We start from the raw sequence: 27,222 nt of genomic DNA, 5'->3' as shown, positions 1-27,222 counted from the left end.
CACAAGAGGTGCAGCAAAAGCTATTTTGCTGGTTCCAGTAAGAAAACTGCACGAGCCTAGTAGTAGACACGATACAGATTGTAGACTGAACTGATGAATCCTTTTTACACAGCCTGAAGGGTCCATGTACATTCATATTTGTGTCACATATGCTAGTGCATTCTTATTTTGGTGTATAGCCAGTCTGCTACAGGTAGATGAATATTTTCCTAAATGTAACTCAAAATAATTTGTTGCTTCATTTAGCAGAATTTCATGGTTTTAATTTGTCCAGTATAGCCATAGTTTAGTCTTAAAAACCAAATGCATCAATTTTTAAAACACTACATGGCTTCACTGCTTATGATGCACATTTTTTTGGAATATGATTGCTATTTTGGCACATTTATCTTGTTCAATTTCACTAAAAGGGACTGCTAATAATGGAGAAAAGGTCTAAAAGATGATCAATCTAGGATGTAAAAATATGGGAAACGAACTTCACTTGATTTTGCATGATTATTGCAAGAAGAGCAAACAGATTCAGTTTTCCTTTTCTGCACTATAATGTTTTCTAGTTCTTTGTGTAGAGCTTCATCTGTCTTACACAACAGTACCTGTGGTTGGAGATTCCACATACTAGTACCATCTTGACTACTACTGCATGAAGAAAATTACATTTTCTCCTTTCTAAGAAAGACTGTAAGGAATTCAATAATTGTAAGCAAGTGTAGTGTGTGGGCAGTTTTGATTGAACAAATAGTTCTGTAAATCATGCAAAACTCTAGGTGCAGAAGCTGAATGATATGTTAAAGCAGCAGGAAATAACTGTCATGGGTCAAGAGTAAGAGTCATGGGTCAGCTGTCATGGGCTGAGTAAGGTTTTGGGTACACACAAAGGTGACTGTAGTTAGAAGAATAACAGTCCAAGAATAGCAAACCAACTAGCAACAGGAGGTGAACCTCCTGCAAATCAGTCATTGAGCACAATGAAAAACACAGTTAAAAGTTTCAGAAATAGACAAGATTATTTTTTCCAGAATAAAAACCAAAAAAGCCCAAGCTTAGTCTTATACATGACCTGAGAAGTGATGAAGAGAGTGAGAAAGAAGTGAAAATAGAGTCAAGGAAGTACAGAAGAGGAGGACTTCAGGTCCAAGGAAGAAGACTAGAGATTCCCTACTAGCAGGTAGGGAATTTCTGAAGTTATGATGAGGAAAGAAGAAAAGGGTGTGGTGTAACTAAGAGAAAACAAGCCAAAGAAGGTAAAAATCACACCCTTTTCCAATTTTTTTACTGGAAGGATTGATTATATTCTCGATACAAAAAGAAGAGCGTGAATGTACTAAGATAGGAGCCCAGAGCTGTGTAGGAGTTGCTGGGATTGAAGATGCAATGGTTGTGATGAGGAAGGTGGGATTCACTTCAGTTCTGTTGAAAGCATGACAAAAGCAGGCATAGTGTGATTTCTTGTCTATCTGGGGAAAGTCCCAGCCAGGCTTTGTAATGGTCGATGATGTCATGAGGAGAAGCCAGAAAGAAAAAAAAAAAACAGGGAGAAAGTTAGTGAAGAAAGGAATGAAAGCAAAAGAAAACCCTGAGGGGAGAGAATTGAGAGCTGTGGAGAGTATCATCTCTGATGACATGAGAGAGAGGCCTGATAATGTATTGCAGAACAACAATGTAAGAGCTTTTTCTAAGTGCAGATGGTATTGGAAATGCATATTTTACAAGTATTTTGCAAACACTTACAGACTTTGTCCAGGCACCATGACTGGGCCCAGGACCTACTCTGAGCTCAGTTACAGCAGAGTGAAAGTTTGGGAAGCTAGCTCTTTTCTTGTCTCTAAAGGCTGCCAAACTGAAATGAAGCTCTTGCAGTCATTGGAACTGTATAGTTGTGAGGCTGGTTTGTTAGTGTGGAATTTGATACCAGAAGCTATCTGTGTTTCAAAATAATATCATGGGACCAGAGGAAGACATCTGTGTTTATGTTGTAAGTGAGCTCTTACTGCTTAGTTATTAACAGTGTCCTGCAGTCACCTGTTTTACATGATGCCCCTCATTGAATCTGCATAGTCTTGAATTCCAATGCACCTTTTTTAAGAAAACCAAACAAAAAAAGTGAAGGAAAAATTAAAATATTGAACCTTCAACTTGGGATGCACCAAGGCCAGATCAATGTCACTAAAGATGCAGGGCCAAGAAATGTGCTTCTTTTGCCACAGCTACTATGGGATCAAAAAGGTAGGAAGCTGAGATAGTAAAGCTCTGTGCAGTAGCACTCAGCCACAAGATTGGATGTGAACATATCCAAGAATACAGTAACAAATGTAATCAGCAGCCAGACTTTTCTCTATTTCAATGAATACAGTGAATTTCAGTGTGTACAATATGTACAATTAAAATAATGAATGCAAAAAAATGAGGTTTCTCCCACCCACCATGTGCATCATTGTTCATGCAGAAGCAGCTGATTAGAGGTGTGGATCAGCTGTGTAAAATTAGAAGGATGGCTTGTTCTGGCATGATGTTGGGTGCTATAGGGTTCAACCAGCAGTGAGACTAATCTCTTTGCCCTAGTCTGTCTTATTGCTTTTTCAGCACCACAAACACCACTGATGGAAATAGGAGCCACCTGTCAGTGCAGAATCAGCACTGTGATAGACTCCACAGATAGCAGATTTGTAACATGCATAGAAGGGGAAAATTTTGTCCTTGATCTTTATACATAGGGCTGTATGGAGATCATTATTTGCAAACCATTACAGGTCCTCTCTGACCTGTAGTTAGGTGGCTGTAGGAGTTATAGCCAAGATTGCAAACTTTTTTTACGGAGATATGTTCCACTGCCTTTTATTCCTCCTTGATTTTTGTATAAAAACAGCCATGGGGTTGAACACAGACATGTGACCAAAGTGGGAAGGTTTTTAATTTGAAATGTAATGGGAACAAGATATTTAATAATGGTCTTTTAATTTGGAATATTCTTTTTCTGGTTTTATGAGAAAGAATTAATTCATAGGTGTTATAGACCCTTGGATATGGCATTTAGGTGTTGCCAGTTCATGGCATTGTAACACCTCATCATTCATTGCTTGAGTCTTATGGAACAGACAGAGCCAGTGCACAAATGTAAGCTGAACAGAAACATTGTGAATGGTTCTTCTCTTTCTGTGTAGCACCATGTAATTCCTGTTGTGAAGCTCTTGCTGAACTTACTGTGTGATCATACAGGAGTTTTGTGCTGGCACTGGAGGCGCATTTATTTCTGGCTTTGCTATAGAGTAGGTTTATACCTTGTCCTTCACATGTTGTAGTCATCTCTTTCTCTATTACTTAATAAGTGTCTGTATCATTGTATAGCTCACTGTTTCTTACCTCTGCTCTTTTAATCTTTTTTGGACTTTTTTTGCTAGCATACAAAAATATGTATTTCCATGGTGTGAGCAGAAGTTTTGTATTTCAGAGTTCCGGGCTAGAGGGATAATCTCCTTCTGAATGCAATTATTCCAGTATAGAAATTTTAATCCTCTATGTACTTGGTGTTAGATAATGTTTGGCGTATTATCTCATGACATTATTTCTGTAATTATTAAGTAAAGAAACTGTAGTGTTACTGTGGTGAGATTTTATATCCTATTAGTGTAGAGGGCAACTGAATCTATTTCCACTAGTAGCAATTCCTACCTTTGTCAATGTTACCATATTATCCTTGGTAAAGATGGCATTTCTAATCTCTAGACAGTGAAAGTATTGGTAATTAAATAGGCAATTAAAAGGAAACTAATCACATGGTTGTTTTGAAAGTAACCGGTTTCTCTCACACATGAACGCACTGTCTTAGACAACACTGTGCACTCCTTTGTGCTGACACAGCCTGTATACTTCTGCTAATGCACTGCTGTGTGACAGTGAGGACAGGAGTCATCACATTTATTCCTTCTTGTAGTGGATGGTAAACAAAAAAAATCATTTAGTATTCCCACCTTGCTGGATTTTGTTGGACTGTGTCTCTTTAAGATGAAATTCCTATAGTCAGTGATCCTTTGGCTGTTGGTTGTTTTTCTTCAAGTTCATTTGGTTTGATCACGTTTAAAAAAAATCTTGTCTTCATAGTTTCCCATTTTTAACATAGTTGATTTGTTTAATAAAGGTATCAGAAAAGTAGTTTTATAAACTAAATTATGACTTCTGTTCAGAATTACATTAATAGGGATTATTTTCTTTAGGACTGCTAGATGAGCCAAGAGCAAAGGAGGGTGCTTTGTGTTACAGTAAATAGCAGCATGGCTGGACCTACTGAAGAAAAGCTGTTGGAGACAATCTGTAGGAAAGCAGGCCATAGAAGAAAAACTAAGGAATATGTTGAGGAGGGAAAACTCAGTAAGAAGGAGGATGAGTAAAATTTAAGATAAATAAGGAGAAAATAATCACACTTTCCTATGTTTTATCTAATGGTAGGCTTTTTGCTCCCTGTTTACTTCTCTCTTATCACCTTAGTGCTAATCTATACAAAACAACAGTTATTTGAATTTTTCCTGCTGCACAAATTATAACTTTTCATATAGTTTTATTTTGTTTTATTCTATAAAGAGCTTTTCTTTAAAAATCAACAACCTAAACATCTCCTTTTTTAGGGCCAAATTCCTCATAGAAAATATGCTCAAAGTTCTTTCAGTCCTAAGAATTGTCAAAAGACTGGAAAGTCACATTCTGCCTCAATGGTACAAACAGAAACAGAGTAGTAGCACAGGCAATTAATAGCAGCTTTTACTCATTTACCGTAATTAACATAACATGAGTAAACACACATACACACAGAACATATATATGTGTGTGTGTGTGTGTATTTAAAAGTATATGTAACATTAATGTTGTTCAGGGTTACACAGTCTGACATACACAAACTTTGAGTGGCAGTCTACAAGTTGTCTTCATGTTGTCTTGAATGAATTTATAGTTTCTTTTCATGTATAGCTTGCATATGAGCTAATTTTGTGGAAGCCAAAAGAAAAATGCACATGGATATGTAAAAAACTGGAGTTGGGACCATGCTGTGGGAGCTCATTAATGATTCAGAATGGTTGGTTTCAGTTTTCCCTCCTTCCTTTCACAAGGCAAAATCCAATCAATAGTTTTTTTTCAAGGTCAGAACTGCTGCTTGGTGTCTGTCCTTCTCACAAGCCTTGCCCAGTCATAGGAGTGTTTTGGAAGATTTAATTACTATTTTATTCGAGATTGTCATCAATAACTATTAGACTCGGACAGAAAGTCACATTATTACTGGGGAGGGCTCTGCTCTGATCCAGCTACAAAGGTGCTGCTTTTGTGAACAGCATCATGCAGGCATGAAAGGGGCTTTTTCCCTGCCATCCTATCTCCAGTAATACTGTGGTTGCATTATGGACAGGAAAGATGTTAAGCAACGTTATGTATCAATTATTTGATTTTGCAAGATTTGTAAAATAGAGTTGAATTTGACAAAATTTTCTATCTTTGCAAGGCAAAGTTTGTTTCCATTGCATGGGCAATGATGTGTTTTGGTATTTCGTTTTCTAAAGCTGCAAGTGAAATATATATTTTAAAAAATATTAATATGTTTTTTGTCGGCCTTTTTTTCTAGACTTCTGATAAATTTCTTTTCCCTTATTTAGAACTAAGTTCAGTGTAGGCTAAGTAAATGTGTTACATGCTCATTAACTAACCTCACTTCCTGAAGTTATATTGTAAATCCTAAGGGAAGTACCAGATCCAGTATTTTAGTTGCAGTAAAGGAAACAATGCTCCTTTAATGGCAATGGAAATATTTGTCCCCGTAAAATATCTTTCCTGTCTTGAGAAATATTATAAACAGTCAGAAATACAGAAAAATATTTTAATATCTTTTGTTTAGAATTCTGTTGGAGTATTCTCTCAGTCAAGCATTTTCTTTCTGCCAAAATAGAGTTTTGATGCTTTGTCTAGAAGCAAGCAAGACTTGAATCTTTCCTTAAATGCTTCAGTTTTCACAAAGACATCATACAGCTTTACGGTGTCTGCTTTTTGAAAATTAAATTCTGTGACTTTAAAGTGATGTTTAAGATCTGTTAACTTGAGTAGAATGAGCTGAATGTATTTGCAGGAGCTAAAAATTTTTGTCTAGTAAAATTTTTTGTGTCGGCTAAAAAATAATAAATAACATTCAGGCCATCACCTCTTCCTTTTCCTGCCTTTTAGGAAAATCTGGACAAGATAAAGGTCAAAAGTCATTACAGAGTTCAGAGTTATCATAATAATTCCAGAAGCAAGCTTCTGGAGCTCAGCTTTATTATAGAATATTATGAATTTAATCACTCTTGTTGAACATGATGGATCCAGATTTGCTGTTGATCATAATCTCAAATCAGTCAAAGAATGTCCACAGTTCACTTTGCTCTTTCCACTGACACAATAGTTAATATGGCCCAAGTGAATTCTTTATATATCCTATTGATTTTATGGTGTTCATAAAATGCTAGTAATAGAAAATCTGTTTCTATTGCTGTTTTTTTTTTTTTTTAATGTTAATGCAATTTCCAAGGAAAAAGCTCTTCAGTGACTCATATGAAATATGTTGGAGGGAGTTTGTATGTACATATATATATAAATGTGCAGTTACACAAATTTTCAAGTGGTATAATTTAAATAGATTATTTAAATTGAGCCTTGCCATTTGGCTGGGATTTGCTTTTTAATATTTTTTTATTTTTAGATGTTTGTCCCTACATTGAATTTATAACCTATGTCCAGATCTGCTGGCTGCAGATCTGCTGCCTTTGCTTGCGAAGTTAATCTTTTTTCACGTTACAAAAAATATTCAGCACTGAATTTGCAAAAAATTCTTCTGTCCACATTTGTGTGATCTCAGCCACTTGCTGAGTACCTTGGAGTAGAACAGGGGGAGATTTGGATTCCTGCTGTTTGGCTGCATGGGTACCTCCTGCCTTCAGCAAGGGAGCAGCAGGTTCTCTGGCACAACACGGGGCACTTGCAGAAGCTTTGGGCAACACAAGTTGGTTGTAGGTTACTCTCAGTTCTGGGTGTGAGAAGTAGCACCAGGTGCTGAACAAGCTGTTTCAATGTTAGGTAGTAAGGGGTTTGCCTCTATGTGATACCCATCAAAAGCAAAAGTCCTGGACAAAACCATAAGCACCAAGTTAAAAAAAAAATGCTTCATGCACTATGACCAAGCCTTGACTCTGACTTTTGTGCAGATTATTAGTACCACAAGTTTGTCTTTGCAGGCCAAGAATATACACAAAAAGAATTTAGCCAGTGATTGAAGAGTATCTCCTTGCTGCTTATCGTAAAGATGATCTTGCAATTTTTAATAAATATTTTTAAGTGATGTGTGCTTCTGTAGCTCTAAAACACATGCACAGTTTATGTCTGGTAGAATCCGGTCCAAAAAATACCAATAATCTCATGTTATAGATGGTTATGGGTGATAAATGTGAAATGAGAACAATCTAAAAATATCACAATGGATGTTTTCTCTTCTGCAGTGTAGAAGGAAAAATAAAGCAATTGATGTAGAAATAGAAACTTAAAAACTAGTAGCATTGGCAATTGCAAACCAAACTCTTTGCATTAATTGCATTAATGGTAATGCATTCCATTCCAGTTCATGGTGAAGTAAAAGGAGTTGGTCTGGTAGATCAAATATGGCTTTCATTGCAAGACTGCGACAATGAAGGTGAGATAATAAAGCTATTCAGACTAACCTGTAAAGAATGTTATTAAATAGACCTGATTAATTACTTATTCTTAGAACAGATGTCACTATAAAATACTACATATGTTTCAGTCATTTTTTCAGGATGCATGTATCCTGTTATGTATAGTTGTGTATACATGGATACATACATTTTTGTTCGAAAAAATATACATGCAGTCAAAATTGTGAATAATTAATGATGCATATAATGTTCCCTTATGAATCTGGGAAATTAATGTCAGGGCTTCGAACAGAACTTGAAAGCGATTTATTTTCTATTGAAATATTTGAAAAATTGGAATGGTGTAAATAAGCATGTGAAAACATAAGTTGCTGTCCTGGTTTGCTCATTACATATACATTGTGAAGCAACTGTTAGGAATCCATTGGAGCAAGCAAACCTAGCTGTGTATCCAGGGAAATGTTGCAAATCTTGTGTTTTGACTTAGGCTTGTGTGTGGTTTGGGTGGGGTTTTTTAAAGTTTTTTGCCATTTTTTCAATCAACATCTTATTTTCCAGTCCAGGCAAGAGTAAAATCACAAAAGCTCTCAAGTACCTTTAATGCATTTTTCTGACAGAATGTCAAAAAATTGCTTTGTGTTCCATCAATAGTAATTCATGGCAACACGCCTAAATAATTACCATTGGCCAAGTGCCACACTTCTGGGCCCTACACTAACAAATACTGGTACAATCATTTTGAAAATTATATATTCAGTTGCAATAATAGCATGCATCTCACATAACTGACTCACCTCTTCCAATTAACTTCATGTAATCAGAAATAACTTAGTCCTGCATTATCCCTTAAGTGGTCTCTCTGGACTGTAGTCACAGTGTGTGGTTTGCATATACTGTATAATTCGACTTGATTCTGGGGCAGTGCACAGCACTCTTTGAGGTTACCTGTAATGGCATTAAAGGCACTGGGATTAGGCTATGTTCTCTGGCCCACAGGGAAAGGCATAGATTGTACCCACAGGTTTAAAACAAGCTTCTCCCTCATTCCTCAAGTAGGATGGCCCTATAAGTACTTGAAAAAAATTTTTGAGACCTTCTCTCCTTTGAAATGTACTGAAACATTTTATAGGGGAATGCCGTTTGTCTTAGGTCAAAATAGTAACTTACTTTAATATAGATTAAATAATTGTGAATAAAAGAAAAGAAGATACACCCCTGCATATTTTTATTTACTGGCAAATATGGCCCTGAACCTCTTTGTCTTTGAAGTCTTTACCTTAGCATATGCGCCTGGAAGCAAGTAGTCTTGCACATACCATTTACACCAGAGAGATTTTGGCATGTTAACTACTGTTTGGCTTTTCTTATGTCTGTTCCACATCATCTTGTGTGTCTGAATTCACATGATTAGTCAGGTATGAAAGGGTCACTCAAGCTATAGTTTGCAGTAGCTTTGCTCCATGTAAGTCTCGAGTTTATTTTTTGGGGGGAGGCTGGGGACATGGGAATGAGATGGAAACCCTGTCTTATGAAAGGAAGAAAGGCAGGTGTTAGCACTGTTGCTGGTTCTTTGTGCAGTGGCTGTAGCAGAAGTGCAGAAAACCACCTTGGCCGATTCCAGCAGCATCATGGCCAAAGCATTGCCAGTTCCATGTTCTCCTGACCTGCAGTTGCTGCAGGCTGGAACCTGTTTAGTTTTTGGACCCAAAAAGTAGGCCTTCTCTTCGCCTGACCAAAGAAGAGTCGGGTGTATTGGTATGCCTACTTATTGATTGAAAAGTCAGTTTGACTGTGAAGACTGAATACTCTGCCTTTCTTGGCGCCTTTAGGGAAAGCATCAATCCTAAGGAAAAGCATCAATCTCTCTTCTTTGAGATGAAATATTGTTTATTTCAAATGCATTTCAAGCATTTTGTTAACCTTAATACATGTACAAGAATATTCTTTGTGTAGAAAGAGGGAAGTTCGGGAGGCTCACCTCAGCAATGTTACAGTGATAATTGAGCAATAGAAATACTCCTTTCCTGGTTCTGTCTCTACAAAGTTATATGACAGTAATATGCTGGAGAGTGGTTTTACTTGAGCTGGTAACAGGACAGGAGTTAGGGTTTCACTTGCACAGAAAGGGAAAGGATGTTTCTATTTCTGTTTAAACACCTTGGAAATTTCTATTCCTAGTATGTCAGTGGTAGCCAGCACTCTGACTGACAAAGAGTATTCAGACAGAAATTCAAATTTATATAACATATATGGCATCCTGTGTGCCAGATGTGGGTGTAAACCCATGCACTCCACTTGCAGGAATACAGTTTCAAATAAGAGAACAGTCTTATTCACTGATTTGCTAATAGCCTGCTCTGGCAGCTATGGCAATTACACATGGTATCTATTATAGATTCACGTCTCATTTCTTTGATGTTAACTAAATTTATAATTACATAGTATCACTTAGTAAAATTGTTTGCTTTTACTATAAAGTGTGTGGGTCTACAGGTGGTAGTAATATAGGCAGAATTAGCACATTAAATGCACGTGATTTGTTGCATCAAAAGGGTGCTGTAAGAGGTAGAACTCATAAATAAAATGAGTGGAAACTTCCCTTTTCCCAAGACCACTTTCTTTCTCCTTTTCTTCGTATATCCTGCAAAGAGTGCTTCTTTGAATGGAGAACCATTTTGTGTCCATGCAAAACTGAGAACAGAGTAAAGCAAACCAAGGCTAGACTGGAGTAAGTGCACGTGGTTTTCACAATGGCTCCAAGTAGATGGGATTTGGAAGATTCAAATTGCTTCAATTAGTACAGTTTTGCACAGTATTTTTCCTTACAAATGTTCTCCATCTTCTGTATTGGGGAATGATTCCAATATACTGTAATATCCAGGGAGAAAGAAAAGATAATGGAGCCGTGAAATAGGTGCAGGACCTGAATGCACATTCTTCAAACTGCCTACAAGTGTATACAAAAATTCAAGATGACTTTTCAGGAATGCAAAATCAGGCCTCGAGGTTCAGGAGGAAACATACTGTTGCCTCATCCCTCACCACCCTCAAAGGCCATGTGTTACTGCAGAGGACTATTTTAGCTAAGCTTCAATGGACAGCAACTTGAAGGTTGTCTCTTTCCCATTCTGTGGCATTGGATTTGTGGTAAGAGATAACTAGTGAAATTCTTTTGCTCTTTTGTCTTTTTCCCTTGCGAAAGCCAGGGGTGACTGGTCACCAACTGAGTGTAACTCCATTCACCAACACTCTGTGGGCCCTGCTATCCAGATGGTTTTTAACCCTGAGAACAGTGCACTCATCTAAGCCATGAGCAGCCAGTTTCTCCAGAGAGTGCTGTGGGTGGGAAATGCTTTTAAAGGCTTGACTAAAGTACAGGCAGACAACATCCATAGCCCTTCCCTCATCCATCAAGTGCATTGCCTTGTCATAGATGTAGACCAGGTTTGTCAATCAGAACCAACATCTCATAAACACATGCTGTGTGGGCCTGATCACCCATGGCACCTACATCTTAAGTTTTCAATCAAGAGAGAACTTGTGGGGTGAAATATTTGAGCCATAATTGTAACAAAATGGGGCAGTGATCTCTGGTTCTGGACCTAGAAGCCTGCAGAAGATGGAGGAAGAAGAGATGCACAGAAATCAAATACTTTATCTTCATGTAGCATAATATTAATGGGACTAGCTAGAATTTGGCTCTTGGTTGTTTGCTGTCAGTCCATCATCTTGATCATTGATCACAATCAAGATAACGATGAGGTTTTTTAAAGAAAAATTTTTAATTGCTGTGTGGAAGTACTTGATTAGTAGTGACTGTAAAAGAAGGCAGTTGAAATTAATGAAGTAAAGAAACCCCATTTTGTTTTGCTAGAAGCACTGAGTGATTATGAGATGCACCTTTTAAGAGTTGTTCAGATTTCACAGACAAAAGGTAAAATGTCATAGCAAGGAAGATGAAGAATTGCTCAATAACAGCTGTGAGGACAGTAATAGATCAAAGGTGCTAATATTGTGGTAAGGGAACAGTAAGCAAAATAATCCCATTATAAATGAACATATGTGATACAGTTCCATAACTCCTATTGCACTGTAACAAGTACTGCTATTTCCCTAATTTGTATATAAAAACTCTCTTTCCAGCTCTTATTAAAAGGTCCTATATTGAAAATGCAGAATATTTGGAATTACTCAAGATAACTGGAGGGTAGGGTTGTCTTCAACATTTGGGTAGAGACAGAATGATTTCAAAATTGACAGTGATTCTCTTTTTCAAAGGGGCAAGACATAATTACGCTGTGTCTTTCAAGTTGTCTGATCTTCCTTGTGGCTGTAAACTGACACTTGTCAAAATTGTAGCTGTGTAGTAGCATTTCTGCATTTTACATGCATACCAATGAGTGCATTTAAGCACAAATTCTAGGGATGTCATAAGGTAAAGGACCTTCTTTCCTAAGAGCTTTGACTTTTAAAGTACTTGCAGGAAGCTTTGAGAAAGCATCCCTTGATTTATTGATTGATCTCTCAGGCATACAGAGTTTCATGCAAATGAACTGTAAAATAACCCGCAGATATCCATTTTTTAAAATGTGTATGCAAATAGTAATTGCTACACTCTTTCCTGTGAGTTGGGTTTCTACTAATGCACATATTCTGTAGTTCTGTGGGGAGCTGTTGTTTATGCCAGGTTCTGTTTCAGTGTCTGAGCAGTTGCTTATTCACACTCTCTCTTTTTTCCTTTAACTGTCCCTGAATTAGAAGCTCTGTAAAATATATGTACTGGCTGTCTCTGAGTAATGGTGGTTTGAGCTTCAGTTCTTAATGTCCTTGACTGACTAATCAATAGAAAGCAAAACAACTGCAGCACGAGCAGCAGTACTGGAAAAGGAAACTTCTGTTGGATATTGCCCTGGAAGTCATGAGGGTAATGACTCTCATTGAGAAAGATAAAATATTTTCTCCTTCAAGAGTGCAGAGCACAAATGTTTTCTTTTCTGCTGCCTGCTTGGAAAATTAGCATCATATCCAATGCATCATACTGGGAAATAAAATCAAAAGTCAAGATCAAACTAAAGAAAAACAGATTAAGATATTAAATGATCCTTATTAACAGTGTAGAGGTCTGTTAACACAAAATATTTTTGGTTTCTAAAATGTTGAGTAAAAAGGTCCAGTTTTATCTTCTCTTATTTCTAACTTCTTTTACACTGAGAACAGCTTTATGAGATTCTATACCTAAGTATGTGCTGTTTGACCTCCATTCTTATTTCATAAACTTCTAGATTAATGAAACAAACAATTAAATAGTTTGAATACTGGCTGCAATACTGACACAGATGACTACACTTTTATTATGCTTATTTGGAAATCTAATACAGGTGGAAGCATCCATAAAATTACAAGCCATGTATCCTTATCTGTGGAGCATAAATTTAGATATTAGATGAAGAGACAGTTATAGTAGAAAAGAAATCTTTATAAGATACTGTATATTTTGAAGAACGTTTTTAGCTTTGGGTTACTGTAAATAATCTTGAGTTTAATATGATTGTGTGCTACCGTCCTGTTATAAGTAATTGGAGCATATAGAGGGTCAAATTTCTTTATCTTGATGTAACTTCATGGGTCAGACTATTAAGTCTCTTCTGGTCCTAGTTTTCCCATTTACTAAGTAAATTTGGTTACAGGAAAACTGGATCAGTAAATAGAGACTAATGTTGAATTCAGCTACAGAATTTTCTGTGGATTCCTAGCCCCCAATAGTCGATTTTTTTGTCTTCTATACATGGTTTTATCATTAGGTTAAAAAAGTAATATTTATGCTTGTCATTAGAGCTCTTAATTATATGAATTAAAATTAAAAATATGGTCTTAGTATTTCATCAGGTAAAAACTATTTTTAGATGAAAGAAAAAAATTGTAGTGAATGTTTATTTTTTTGTGCTCTGAAACAAAAGGCAGTATTGAGACTGGTGTGTGTAAAATCTGCAATATCCTATGAAATGGTAGGTATTTCTTCAGAGAATTTTATCTTCTGCTGTTGTGTAGGCATTGCTCTAAGACATTATTCTTCCTTGTGCAACAAAAATTCGGCAAAAGCTATCCAGGAGTCTCTTCTCACTTTCCAACAAAAGTTAGGTGACATTTTGTTCTGATTTTGCCACAGCATTAGCCAGCACTGCTCTTTGAAGCAATGGCTCAGATCCAAGAAGCAAATAGAACTAGGAATAAATGGTTTCATTTTCCTTCCTTCTGGAAACAAGAAATCGACAAATTTTTTAAGACTCCTTTTTCAGTTATACAGCTGCATCTTACCTTAGCCTTCCTCCCTTCCAGTCATCAGCTTGAACTTTCTCCATAGGAATCACAGTTCATGTAAAAAGAATGAAGAGATACATGCCATGTATGCTCATTTAGTCCACATTAGAAAAAGTAAAGTGTGCATTGATTTTTGATTCAAATGCTTTGTTTAGATCAATGCCACAAACGATATTCTGAATAAACCTTATGCAAACCTTATGCAATATTTTACACTTGATGAAGAGAGAATATGGGATGAGACTAAATGTCATAGAAAGTTTCAGTTGTTCAGCACTTCTTTTCCTTGTACTTTCCCTTCAATGATTTGGTTTACATACATGGTGTCCAAATTTATGTAACTCATATATAATGACATAATTGGCAAGTGGGATGTGAGTATATATAATAAGTTTTATATTCAGTTAAGTCATAATTATGGGAAACATTTATTTAGACAGTGTAGGTCAGGTTGTTAATGACTAAGAAAGACTGACTTCAGAGCTCCAGTTTGTTACAACTCATTGAAATATAGTATTTCAAGGCCTGTTGGAGCAAGAAGGATTTTAGGCAACTAAAATTTAGCATCTTGCTTTGTGAAGAAAGTTCAGAAGATTACCATCATGTAACATTTTCCTTCCTGAATGACTTAGGTGGTGGCTTGTAGGGAACATAACCAGTGAGAAGAAGTGTGATTGATATTTTTGGGATAGGTAGAAATTGAGTCCATGAATGTGCAACTATCTCAAGAACAGACATTTTCCCAAATACGTGAATTAGATGTTGTGATGCATATGATGATACAATGCCATTGACTGCTCAGTTTTTTGTTGTGTGCTGGTTGAAGAAGAGATGGAAAAAAAATGGCTTCTTTATATTTAAAAATGGTCATATTTAAAGGCTCCTCTTTCAAAATCACTACAGTAGGTATAAAGGTAGGGTGTTTCCTGTTATACGTTTCCTTTCATGCTTTCCTCTCTAATGAATCAAAAAGCTGGGAACAGTTAGTTGGTGGCATTTCATCCAGCTCCCAATCACAGTAAACTCTCAGAACAGTACAGATCATCCAGTATCTGAGATACAGGTCTGCAAAGCTCATGAGATGGTCAACTGTGGTGCTTCTAGAAAGTAGGATTAAAAAAAAGTCCTCACTGGTAGCTCAACCAGATCCCTATTAATAATATAATTCAAACTTCTCTTTCTATTAAGCAGTTAGGCTTAAATTTGATGTTCCCAAAATAGTGTACTCCAGATTCTTTATGATGTTTGTTTAAAGACTAGTAATTAATTCAGTGCTGATTTCAAAGCTTTTTGAATGAAGAACTGCTATTGGAAGTAAAGTTATCACATTTTAAACTACTTATTATTTTCTTTACTGTCTTGGACAAATTTGCATTTCAGAGAGACAGATACATAATGTTCCTTTAAAGGATGAATGAAATTCTGTCATTCCTTGTACAGGGAAGATGAATAGTTTTTTTCCTGTCTTCCACTTTCATTTTGACATTCTTTTATTTTTATTCTTTAGTGTACTTTCCTCTGCAAGTCTGAGTGGCAGCTTATATAACAGCAGTGTACTTTTAAAACTAATATTAAACTCAGAATCTAGCACCTCAGCAGCAATTCAACCCAAAATGAAGCTTTCCCTCAACCTGCCTAACTGACTCCATTTGAACTCTGAGAAGTCAAATGGGAAGTTGGCATCCCATTTAGGAATCATCTTCTAAATATCTACTGCCCATAATATTTTGCCTTTGTTAGCTCAATGTCTCCAAATAGTCAGAGATCCAGTATACAAATGAAGTTTTGTTTTTTAAAGCACTTCTGTTCAGTTTCTGCATCTTTATATTTGTCCTGTTTCCTTGCTGCATTGTCCCACTCCCGCCCACTCCCCACAATTATTTTGTATTCATATATCCTTTTCTATGTACTGCACCTGGTTTCTTTCCTTGTTTTAGTGATTAAACACTAAAAAAAAAGACTCTCGTCTTATTTTCACTTTTCTCTTTCTTTTACCTTTTCCCTTTCTTTCTTTCTTTTTTTTTTTTACTCCTTTCTCTTACTTAGTTTTTTCCTTAAAATAAATTTTTATTGTGATTAATTTTTTTGCCTTCAATAGGAATTGCAGGACTTCCTTCCCCTTGTGAACTTCTTTACTCCTGTAGACTGCTCAGTCATAGGTCTGAGGATTCTCCCATAATGGTTGTTTTAGGTGCCACTGTTGGTTAGCAGGATTACTAAAATAAACACAAATGCAACTAAGAATATAGAATAATAGAATCACTTTAGTTGAAAAATATCTTTAAGATCATCAAGTCCAATCATTAACTTAACACTACCAAGCCCACCATTAAACTATCTCCCTAAGCATCTCTGGTGGTTTACAAGAACACATCAGCTTGCCTTCCTTAAAATAGTTGTACCACCTTCCCCACACCCCTAGCCCTCCATCGTGACTTATAGTGTGAAGTTTGCAGTAGTTGTAAGAGATCTGGTTTGTAGCTCTATTTTACCTGTGTACTGTACACTAAATATTAGTTCACTAGTTGGCAACTTCTCGAATTAAAATTCAGAGGTGTCTTAAAACATAGCAATATGATTTCACTCTGACTGCAGTAGACCAGGTAGGAATAATCTAAAAGACAAAAAACCTTTCCCTTGCAAGGATTTGCTCTTGTGTTAAAAGTGTGGTATAAATGTGTGTTTTTATGTAAATACATATACGTGTCCTTTGTCTTAAGTTGCCAAGAACATATGCAATCTCCCATATTTAAGAAAGTAAAATTCCAGGAGAGGTCTGAACGACTTAGGAAATTCATGAGAAAAGTAGCACCCATGCAGTAGACTTAATTGTAGACTACTAAAAACCCCGATGATATTACTCCTTTTCTAACCCATAACTTCTAAATATCCTTCAGATAATTGCTTACTGTTCTGAAATGAGGCTTTCTTCAACTGATACTCTATTTTTGTCTGTGAATTAGCAGGTTCCTTTGGGGTTTTTTGGCACCTTACATGAGACATTAGTAACTGTTACAAAGAAAAGGCATTTTGCCACACACTTTTGGAAATGTGGGATTGTACAAAGCTAGCAAGTTCATCATCTGTATGTGCGATTACCTACTTCCAGGGTAGAAACAAACAAGAAAATGCAATGCACATGAATTAGTCATTGCTACTGACATTGAAATTTAACTTTTCTTGAAGCTGATAGTGTAAGTCCCATTCATTGAAAGCAAATAAAGATTTGGCTCTGAATTGTTTAGATTTCTGTGGAATATCGGTAAGCTTTCAGTCTTCACAAACACTTGTTATTAAAACAAGATTAAAAAGCCCAAAAAACAGACAAAAACTACTATTGAAGTTTACATTTGCTGACTAATAGTAAAACTCTCACATGTGTTTTTTTCAAATGTTATTAGAACAAGTAATGGTGGCTGTCAACAGTGATGTACATAATAACTCAACTGCATCAGATAACAACAGACTAGGTAAGGCAATGCTGTTCTAGGAAGTTTTTGTGCCATTAAGTCAGCTAGCTGAATTCCACGCAGGACCCTATGTAGCTTTTAAAAAACATTCTTGTCCTTAGCCAGTTAGGTAAGTTTTTGGGGGTAGATTTGTCCTTCATCTCACGTCCTGGGGATTTTTATGTATTTCAATGTGCCGTCATATTTAGTTGTTGATTCTTAAGTTCCTCTGGATATTTAAATACAGTTAATTTTAAGATAATTGACTAATATTTCTCCCAGCTCCACATTTTTCTGCCATTACAGAGGCAGTTAATGCCACTAAGGGCAGCAGCCTGTTCAGAGCAGGCAGAAAGAATGATGTGCACAAAGCTAAGGTGTGAAACAAAAGTTAGAGAGGATCCTGGTACTTAGAATAAGTCTGTGGCATAGTGGGGTACCATGCAAGTAATTGGTGTACCAAACTAAAGGCAGAGAACTTGATTGTGCACATTGGGCTGTTCACCATCAGCCTTGGCACAAGGCAGAGCACCTGGCTGAGGTTTTTCTAACCCATACATAGCACAGTCCCTGGTTGGAGAATTCTAGACTTACTGCATTACAGATCAATCTGAGTTTGTTGATATGTTAAAGACAAAGAAATAGCACATGTTATACATTTTTATTGAACAAATAAAATCTTTAGCCACAAGATAGAGGTGATGTCATCATTTTCATAAATTCATGCACAGTTTTAATCTAATTTATGTATGCTTTAAATGCTTCTTATGTGTATGTGTTTGATTGTCAAGTATTCATTTGTGTTTGGTCTTTTGTATTGATTTTTCTTTGACTTTTTTTCTTTTTTTAAGCATGATTTCTCACACTTTATTTTGTTTTTTTTAGGTTTTGTTTTATTTCATAAGATCCCACTGGATGGGTAAATGAAATAAGGAAAAAGATGAGAGAGGGGCTGTTGAGCTTGGAATCTGTGTGCTGCACTGTAGGGAGTGGACAGTGTTCTTGCCCAGTGAAGTGCCACCTCCCTTGGATTTCTCTTTTAAACATTGGTTATGTTTGGAGAACTATAGTGCATTCAAATCAGTAGCTGTTTTTCCAAGAGCAGGGAAAGGTGAAGCCCTGAGGCAGCTAAAAAAACTCAAGAAATTCCAGAAATAAGCTACCAGACTCTTTCCTATTGCCTTTTCCTCACTGTGTCTTCCAAAATGACATTGAAATGAAATTATATTGTTTCCTCTGTCAATTTTTTTTCTGTTCGAACTTAATTGGAAAGATGATGTTTTTATAAATAATATTTATCAAAGGTGAACTGCAAAGCTGCTTTTATTTTAATGAATTAACGCCTCTGCAAAATTTCTACAATGCTTAGTTTGAGTGTGTGTGCAAGCTCACTGATTTCTGTGGAAATGCTCACATCCTTAAAGTTAAGTTCTTGTATATTTGCAGAATATGGTCTTAACTCCTGAAGCAGTAAATTGCAGAGCTGGCCCTGCAAATTATTATGTATGTGGTTCCACTGACTTTATCAGGAAGATGAGGAGTCTAAGTTATATACAGAAAGGTGGCAATACAGTTTGGTGTGTTTGGGTATTGAACCAGTTCCATCACTTAAACATTCAGTTAGGTTGTACTTACTCAAGATAGTCCCTAAGTTTGAAAAAGCACACAAATCTGCAGTAGGCCAGAATGCTGATTCTGAGCCAAGAGCAAGAAGAACAATGGTATGTGGCTGGTCCTTCAGATGTAGACTTAGAGGCTTGTTTAACTGTTTGCATTTAACTATGAAGTATGCTTCAGAATGTGCTTCACTATACTGCAAAGAAGAGTCTACTGTAACAAGTAAAGCTAAATGAAGGCATGAGCACATTTCAAGGGTAGGGCTGCATTTAGATATAGTACTAGAAATTAATTTTCATTTGATTTATGTATCAAATCCTGAGGGTCTACTTTGATCTTTTCCATTTAGGGAGTTTTAAGAAGTATGAAGTTTCAGGGTTTTTTAAACTGAGTTTTAGCTAGAAAGAGTGAAAGACTAGTAGTGAAAGACTGAGGTAGATGCTTATGTTTCCGTGTATTCTGGTTAAATTTTTGAGATTTGTTTTGAATTTATCTCCTTACAGCTATGTTTAATGAAATAGACGGTATTATTTTGTCCCTAATATATTTGCTTTTCATTGTTACCTGTTTGTAATTTCAGCCATTTTCACTCTTCCATTGTAATGCCTTTTCTTTTACTGCAGTCTTTTAAAGCCATACATCATTCCTCTCTTTCTACAGTACTGTATTGACTCTTTAATTCTATTTCTGTGTGTTTACTTTTTGCCTTCTAAGACTCTTAATCCTTCAACTTTTTTCTTGTGTTCTCTTGAGTCTGTTGCATTCAAGTTCTTTATCCCTGCTGTGCTCAAGTTTCAGAAATATCCTTATTAGTCAAGACATGCATCCACATTTGCATACTTCTAGCCCTATGTAGGGGAATACTTCCTTTCCCTTTCCACTAGTTAGAGAAGGGGAGATGCAGTTGCTAAAAATCTGTCCCAAAGCTGTATTCTGCTGCCCACATTAAAGAGGAGGACAGAGCTGGAAGTCTACTGATGACCTAGGAATCGTGTTGTCTTTGTCGCCCTGCACATACTGTGGTGATTTGAGGAGGGATGGCAGCAATTAAGGATATCCATCATAGTTCCTGTTTGAAGTTAGATGTCATCAAGTGCTCTGCTGTTCCTGAGAAAGAGTATTAGGAATGTCTGCCTTTTTTCGTCCCTAAGTCGGTGTCTTATAAGACATGGTGTTATTTTCCAGAGATCCTAACTTTCTCTTCTGCTTACTGACTCATTTTACCTTCCTTTTAATTATTTTTTCCTCGGACTTCTTGCTTATCCATGAGTCTGTCCTCCTGTTGAAATAATATCTCACGTCATAAAGGTGGTTCTAAATCAGTAGACAATCATCTAGTGGCAACATTTGAACTAAAGTCAGTGGACTTACATCAAACGCATATTGGATCATGAGCAGACCTTGACCCAGTAGCCCAAATTCCAGTTTGAAGTTTGCTGGGACAAAGTTAGCGTATTTCAGTTATGTGTTCACAATTTATTGCTGAATTAATGAGGTGAGAATCTGAACCCTTTTCTTTTGGCAGGGAAAAAGCAAACTTGCAAAGCTGGAATTTGGCAGCTGACTTTTGAAATATTTAATTTTAAAAAGTAGTTCTTTCTGATTCATAATATTTATATGCATAAATATGCACAGTTATTGATTGGGGATTTTACATAATTTTTTGTAATTTATTTTGTTGCACTTTGCAGTTCATCTTTATTGGATAGGGGTAGGTTTGACCTTCAAATGTTTCAGAATGTACTAACACAGTATTTTGGATTTTATGTAATCATGGAGGTACTTTAATAAACAACTGATCTATGCACCACTGAAATATATATATATATATATATTTATATCTGTATTGTAGAATATCCTTCTTACATATTTTGTACTACATTTTGTTAGAGAGTACATTATTACTTGATGCAGATATTCACAGAACATTATGGATTACAGCACGTGATTTTTTACTAATAATGTCTTAGCACAGATGTTTAATGCTTGATGGAAAAAGACTACATGTTCCTAAAATGGGTTTTCTTCGGTATGTGGACAGAGCCTCTTAAAGCTAAGGGAGCTAAACTTTTTAACATGGAAATTATGATACCCACTAGCTTCTGACTTTCAGCTTGATTGTAAGTGACATTGCTTGTAACTGTAGAGATTCTGATCTGCCCAAATGGTGTTGGTTTACAAAGGGCTCACTTAATTACAAATTCTTGACCTCCTTAAAATAAAATGAGACTGAAACTAAAAATCATACAGGAACCATTAACATGGTAAAAATTGATGAACATCCAGGATTTGACATTAAAAAGCTTTTATATTGTTTTACTGAGCAATAAAAAAGACTATGAAATGTCTAAAGGCAGAGTTGCTATTTTTTTCCGCTGTGCCAGACATGAAACTGAAATAAAAGCATATTTCTAAGGTTCTGCTAGAAGGGGTTTATTTGTACTAGAATTTATTTTAGATAGACATTTAATATGCTCAGAGACATGTTGAGATAAGCTGTTGAGCAGTTTGATGGGCAGATTAGTTTGGGGCCTGGAGAGGAAGCAGGGGGTGTTTTGGTGTGAGGCAAGTCATGTCATCCAGTCTGTTAAATAAACCTGTTTCTGTTGAATGTGATGGAAGTTTGACCAGTGGCCAGGTCTGTGTTGCAACGAAGTGCATTGTTCCCAGGCAGAGGTCAGAGCTGTGCTTGCTGCAGCTGCCTGTCATGAAAAGCGAGGTGGGAGCAGTTGCAAAATGTCTGTTCCTGGAGAAAGCTGTCTAGAGATCATCACTTTTTTAGTGGGAGTCCTGGAAGCTCACAGCCAGGGCAGACTGAGGCTGCTATGAGACATTTTGATGGCAATACGTGTCTTGACTGTCGTAACCTGTGAAAGGCAGTCTTCATGCTTTCCACTGCCTTTGTCTACCAGCTGGACCTCTCCCAGGCAGCAGTGAGGCAAAACATGCATTTCAGTGCGAGTAACATCAAGATCCTTGGAAACAGCAGACAATGCCAAGAAAACCTGTGGACAGCTAGTGGAATACAATTTTACTTCAATAGTTCTTGTAGGGATTGGTTTTTCTTTTTTGACTGCTGGCAGAAGCACTAAAAATCAATTTTTTCCTAAGAAAGTAAGTTCCTAAGCCTGATTTTTTAAAAACTATAAAACACATGAAATTTTGCCATATGAAAATGACCCATACACTTCCAAGTGGCTCTTTAAACAGAAGCCTTCACACAAAGTTTGTCAATCCCTTTACCCAGTTGTCCATATTGACAGCTAATCATCACCATGAAGGACATCACTTCATTTGCATCTATTTTAATGCTTAAAAACTTGCAAATGGTTTGTAAAGTTGAAAGTTATATTCAAAGCTCTTTTCAATTCAGCCATTTTTTCCAATTACAGTAATTATTATTGTTAACAATATGTTATTATTTGAAATAATTCAAAAGTTATTAGTAGACTGAGCAGCAAAGTATTTTGTTCATGTTTATTTCAAAAGAAAACCCCAAAAGCTTACGTAACGGTTTTTAGTATTTTCTTCTTCTCCATCATTCTCTCTGGCTTCTTCTCTTCCTCCCAATTGTTGGTGGTTCTGTTTTCTGTTCTTCAGAGAGCTCAATGTCCTACTTTTTGAGTTGTGGTAAGCTCTCTTCTTCTTAGGGCACAAATGAATAGCATCTTGGAATATCCTTTTGAAGGACTTTGCCACCATTGTGTGATGGTGTAAAGTATTCCACATTATAATGTAGGTCCATGTTGTGTGAGATTTTCATAATCTGATCTCCAGAACATGTGTTTGTGGGTGGTTGGAAGCATTGAGCATGAATGCAGCGTCATAGAGTGCACAGAGAATGCTGGTGCTGTGTATTTCACGTGTCACAGCCCATTTCATTGTCCCACTTCCATAGGAATGTGTATGCCCAAACTTCTGAAGCTGGCTTGCATTTGCTCTGTTTTTCTTTTGTTCATACAAATTAAATCTGCTCTGAAGATAGCAAATGATGCAGTGATTGGAAATAAATATAGCGCTTCAGTTCCACAAGCATGTGTGTGACTGAACTTGGAGAACATGGTATTCTCTTTTAATCAGCCTCGAGATTACCTGGCTGACTTATTTTCATCCAAAAAAAGGCAATAGATTGGAAGAGCCCACAAGAGAGTGTGTATTGTTTTAGTATGGACATGATATATCCTTCTAATTTTAATAGCAACCTTCCATGACTAGCTGTATTTTTTCAGCTGCAAGGAGTGTGTTGGATAAGCACGTGTTCTGGCCTGCAGCAGAGTTGTAGGCAGCATAGAGCCAAACTGCTTTCATTTTGAAGAGGGCCATTCTCCCATGATCTCTAGAGGCAGCAAGTCACAGCAGGGTTACTAAGCAGATTACCTCTTAATATAGCAGGAAACTGTCTCCTTGCATACATATTTTCACTGTTACTTTGTTCCTCAGCTGGAATGACAAGAATAACCATATAAAATTTCAGAGAACTATCTGATATTTGAGGAAGTAAAGGGTAAAGGCATGGCTTTCTTATGATAGCTTTGCTTATTCTTTGATGTAAGCAGAGTAGGGCTCCCTTTTCAGGTATGTCCATCAAACAGAAAAGTAATCCTGATTTTTTTCCAAAGTATTTTAGTATTATTTTAGAGTGTTTTTTTAAACACAGCTATTTCATAGGTATCACTGACTTTACTAGTGTGCAAGCATAATTGGGCTGCCACATCACTGCACAAACCTAAGACCAGAGTCTTAAACAAATACACTTCAAATCTTTCACTGCCATTCAGAGCTCTCTGTTCCTGAGTATTTTTTTATATTTCAGGCTCAGTTTAAAAACAGGAAGAGTCATTAAGTTGTTTTAAAATATAGAATGTTAACGTTTTTTAAAGTATTTTTTCACATATGGAAAGTATTTTTTTCACACATGGAATAAAGTAATATTCTAAATTTTAGCACAAAGTTGCCTTCCACCATAGCATCTCATTATGAAAGCCGAAGAGCGGGACAAAGGCAGTGGGCACAAACTGATGCACAGGAAGTTCCACCTGAACATGAGGAAGAACTTCTTTGCTGTGCAGGTGACCAGGCACTGGCACAGATCACCCAGAGAAGTTGTGGAGTCTCCTTCAGTGGAGATATTCAAGAACCATCTGGACACAATTCTGTGCCATGTGCTCTGGGATGACCTCGCTTGAGCAGGGAGGTTGGACCAGAGGATCCACTGTGGTCTCTTTCAAGCTGATCCATTCTGTGATACTGTGGTTTAAAAATTATTTGCCGTTATCCATCAGCAAGCTGTGAGTCTTTTCTCCCCCTCTTCCCTCTAATTCTTCATGTTGAAAATCTTTCATGTTTCTTGTGACAGTCATTGTTTTTATTCCCAAATAAAACAAAACATTGTTTTTATTCCCAACTGCCATAACACTTTGCACAATCTATAAAAAATGTATTACATGAAAATACTTTTAACAGGCCAATAAAATTCTATAATTTCATATCACTGTGTCTTTCACTACCTGTAATCACATTTTGTATTTCTTTAGTAATAGTGCAGTGCATTGAAAAATATGTCAATTTTTGAGTTCCTCGCCTGTTACCTGTTGCTATAAAAATGCTATTGTTGTCATTGTGTTCCAATAAGAAGTGAGATTCAACTCCTTAATTATATTTTATAACATCATTAATGGTTATTCTATTCATAAAGCACCCACCCCCTCCCCACCCCACCCCCCCCCCCCTGCAACTGTTTGCAGTAGTTTTATTTCTATTTAACATACTTTATTTTAAGTGTACCTGTCATTACCATGTACATTCAAACAAATGTATGTGTATTCAGGTCAAATAACTACATGTTCAGCTGTTGCCTGTAAGACACAAAGTTTTACGTATCAGGCCATGCTTCATCTACTCAACTTTACAACAAAAAAGTTGTTTGGTTAAATACTCAAGTACGATTACAGTGATTTTTCCAAATTATTTTGAGGAAACATCAGTGCTGTGATTTGAAGGCCATGTTTTGCTTTGGAACTTTTTGTCAGGCTAGCTGTTTGTTAGCCTGAGCTATCTGGATTTCTTGACACATTTAATGAAACAGAATACAAAAGAATGTTGAAGTGGTTGTATCACAGGTCATGTCCAGATTTTTTATCTTTTTTTGCTTTTCACATGGGCATGTCATATATTCCCATTAATGTGATTGCTATGTTTGGACTACAGCTGATTACATGTTCACTTTTTTTGCTTCTGAAATATTTTGTCATGTTTTTCTCCTCTGGGGTCTTACCAGATCTCTGAGTATTGTACCAAGTCAGCTTTCTATACCCATAGGAAATTTTGAAATTTTTCACCTATTTGAAAAATTGTGATGTCCTGCAGTGTATTTTACAGATATGCTTTTTTATCATCATCCATGTAAAATATACTTTTGGAACTAATTTGATGTATCCTCAGTGTCTAGGAGAAATAGCCTCAATATAAAGGTCCATTCTTTTTCTAGGAGGAGCTTTCAATAAGATGACTACTAGAGGTAAATTCTGATGTTGATTAAGCGATAGATACAATTATTTTGCAGAAAGTATGCAAACACTATAAATTGTTAGATTCTCTAACATGCCAAGTAGAAGAACATGCTGAGATTGTGACATGTTCGATATTTTTTGGTGTAGTAGCAAACTTGGCATTGAAATACTGTTATAGAAAGTTTTCAGACTCAGTAGACCAAGAAGTTATTACCTAGTGAGAAGAATAAAAATAAAGCTGAATAAAGGCAAAAGTGAAAATAGCCTATTACACTGCCTGGGAAATGAGGAAATCTGTAAAGGAATTAGGAACACTGTAAGAAATAAAAAAGTCTTAATATTCTTGATAATCCAAATTAGTGTAAAGCTGCAAATAAGGGTTTATTTTTAATGAACATGAATTGCAACTTGAAAGTATTGTTGTGGAATTCTTGATTTTATTTTTTTAAATGAGAAAAAAAGATAAAACATGTATTGGACATTTGTATCTTGAGATACTGTAACTTCCATCTACTTTTACCATTAAAATACTTCAAGAATAAAGAGTTAATTTCATAGGTTAGTTTGTAGTTCTGTTACTATTTTACAACTAAAACAAATTCAAAGATCACTTTTGAGTAATTGATGTTTCTTCCTTTATTATTTTAGTAACCAGGCTCTAAGACAAAAATACAGAGCACATAATGAGCAGTTCTTTGTGTATTGCAGTTCATGAGAAGGTTGCAAAAAGTCACAAAATACTGTTTGATGATACATATATATTGTCTTCCAATTACACTGAAAGAACTTTTGGCAATGTGTTTTTACCTGTTAAAAGAAAATACACTCTACAGTTTCCTAAAATAAGTGAATAAGTGTGAATAAAGAAAATAGAAAGGTGCGTTTGAAAGACAAATGAAAAATTATTTGAAGCTCTTGCTCTGGTAATTTAAAATTTTAATTTAAAGACTACCTGTTTGTTTTATTTATGCTTTTCTACTCTAGTTTTCAAATTAATATTTTATTCATATTACGCCATTTTCTGATGCCATTATTACATCTTCTGTTGTTGTTGCAGCAAACTTCAGATCTATTTCCTTAATACATTGTGACTGTAATTAGTAAAATCCCAAATAGTATCTCATGATAAGTTAGAATAGGAATGTGACAGTGCCTTTTATACCTGCCACTTAAAAGTGCTGTGCTATTTACATGTTCAGAAAGAGGAAAGTATTTTAACTGGCTATTCTAGCCACATCACCTTCCCAAGATAGCTGATATGCAGAACAAAATTATGCAAGCGTGTGTTGGGAACCACACATCAGTGATAGTGTGGCCTAGGGGAGGGAGGGAAGCACCACCACAACCACCAAGTGCAGTTCCTTAACAACTCCTTATAGCTCATGTTGCATACTAGAAGTTAGAGTGCAGAAAGTGATGAAAGTCCAGATGGACAATTGGCTGTGAAGTTTCTTGATGACTATTGTGTTCTACTGAAGAGTCACCATGTTTTTCCCTTGAAAGGTTTTAGCAAAATTTCAGTGTCAACATCATTGAAGTATATGATGCCTCAGGAGTGGATGCGTCATCCCTGCCTCAGGGAACAAGATCCAAGAACACAGTTAGGTTTATATAAACTTTTGTCTGAAGGCTGGGTAAGGTTTCTTTCAT

The 27,222-nt window shown here is 36.2% G+C and overlaps 1 protein-coding gene across 7 annotated transcripts in view; it reads left to right on the top strand.

Annotated features, from left to right (window-relative positions):
• NTRK2 (neurotrophic receptor tyrosine kinase 2) overlaps nucleotides 1-27,222 on the top strand; it is a 197,183-nt gene that overhangs the window by 72,198 nt on the left and 97,763 nt on the right. Inside the window, exons 12-14 of one of the 7 annotated variants that reach the window (XM_058043678.1) lie at nucleotides 7,625-7,696; nucleotides 17,399-17,467; nucleotides 18,332-21,415. The exons of 2 other annotated variants lie outside the window; for them this stretch is intronic. In XM_058043678.1, coding sequence (XP_057899661.1) covers nucleotides 7,625-7,696; nucleotides 17,399-17,467; nucleotides 18,332-18,369 — 179 coding nt within the window. In that variant the 3' untranslated portion in view covers nucleotides 18,370-21,415. Of the gene's footprint in view, nucleotides 1-7,624; nucleotides 7,697-17,398; nucleotides 17,468-18,331; nucleotides 21,416-27,222 lie in introns of those variants that run through there. 4 more of the 7 variants (XM_058043680.1, XM_058043679.1, XM_058043682.1 and 1 more) reach the window with 4 other exon arrangements.

The sequence above is a fragment of the Melospiza georgiana genome, chromosome Z (assembly GCF_028018845.1).
Source record: "Melospiza georgiana isolate bMelGeo1 chromosome Z, bMelGeo1.pri, whole genome shotgun sequence".
NCBI lineage: Eukaryota > Metazoa > Chordata > Aves > Passeriformes > Passerellidae > Melospiza > Melospiza georgiana.
This window is presented reverse-complemented; position numbering and strand designations above follow the sequence as displayed.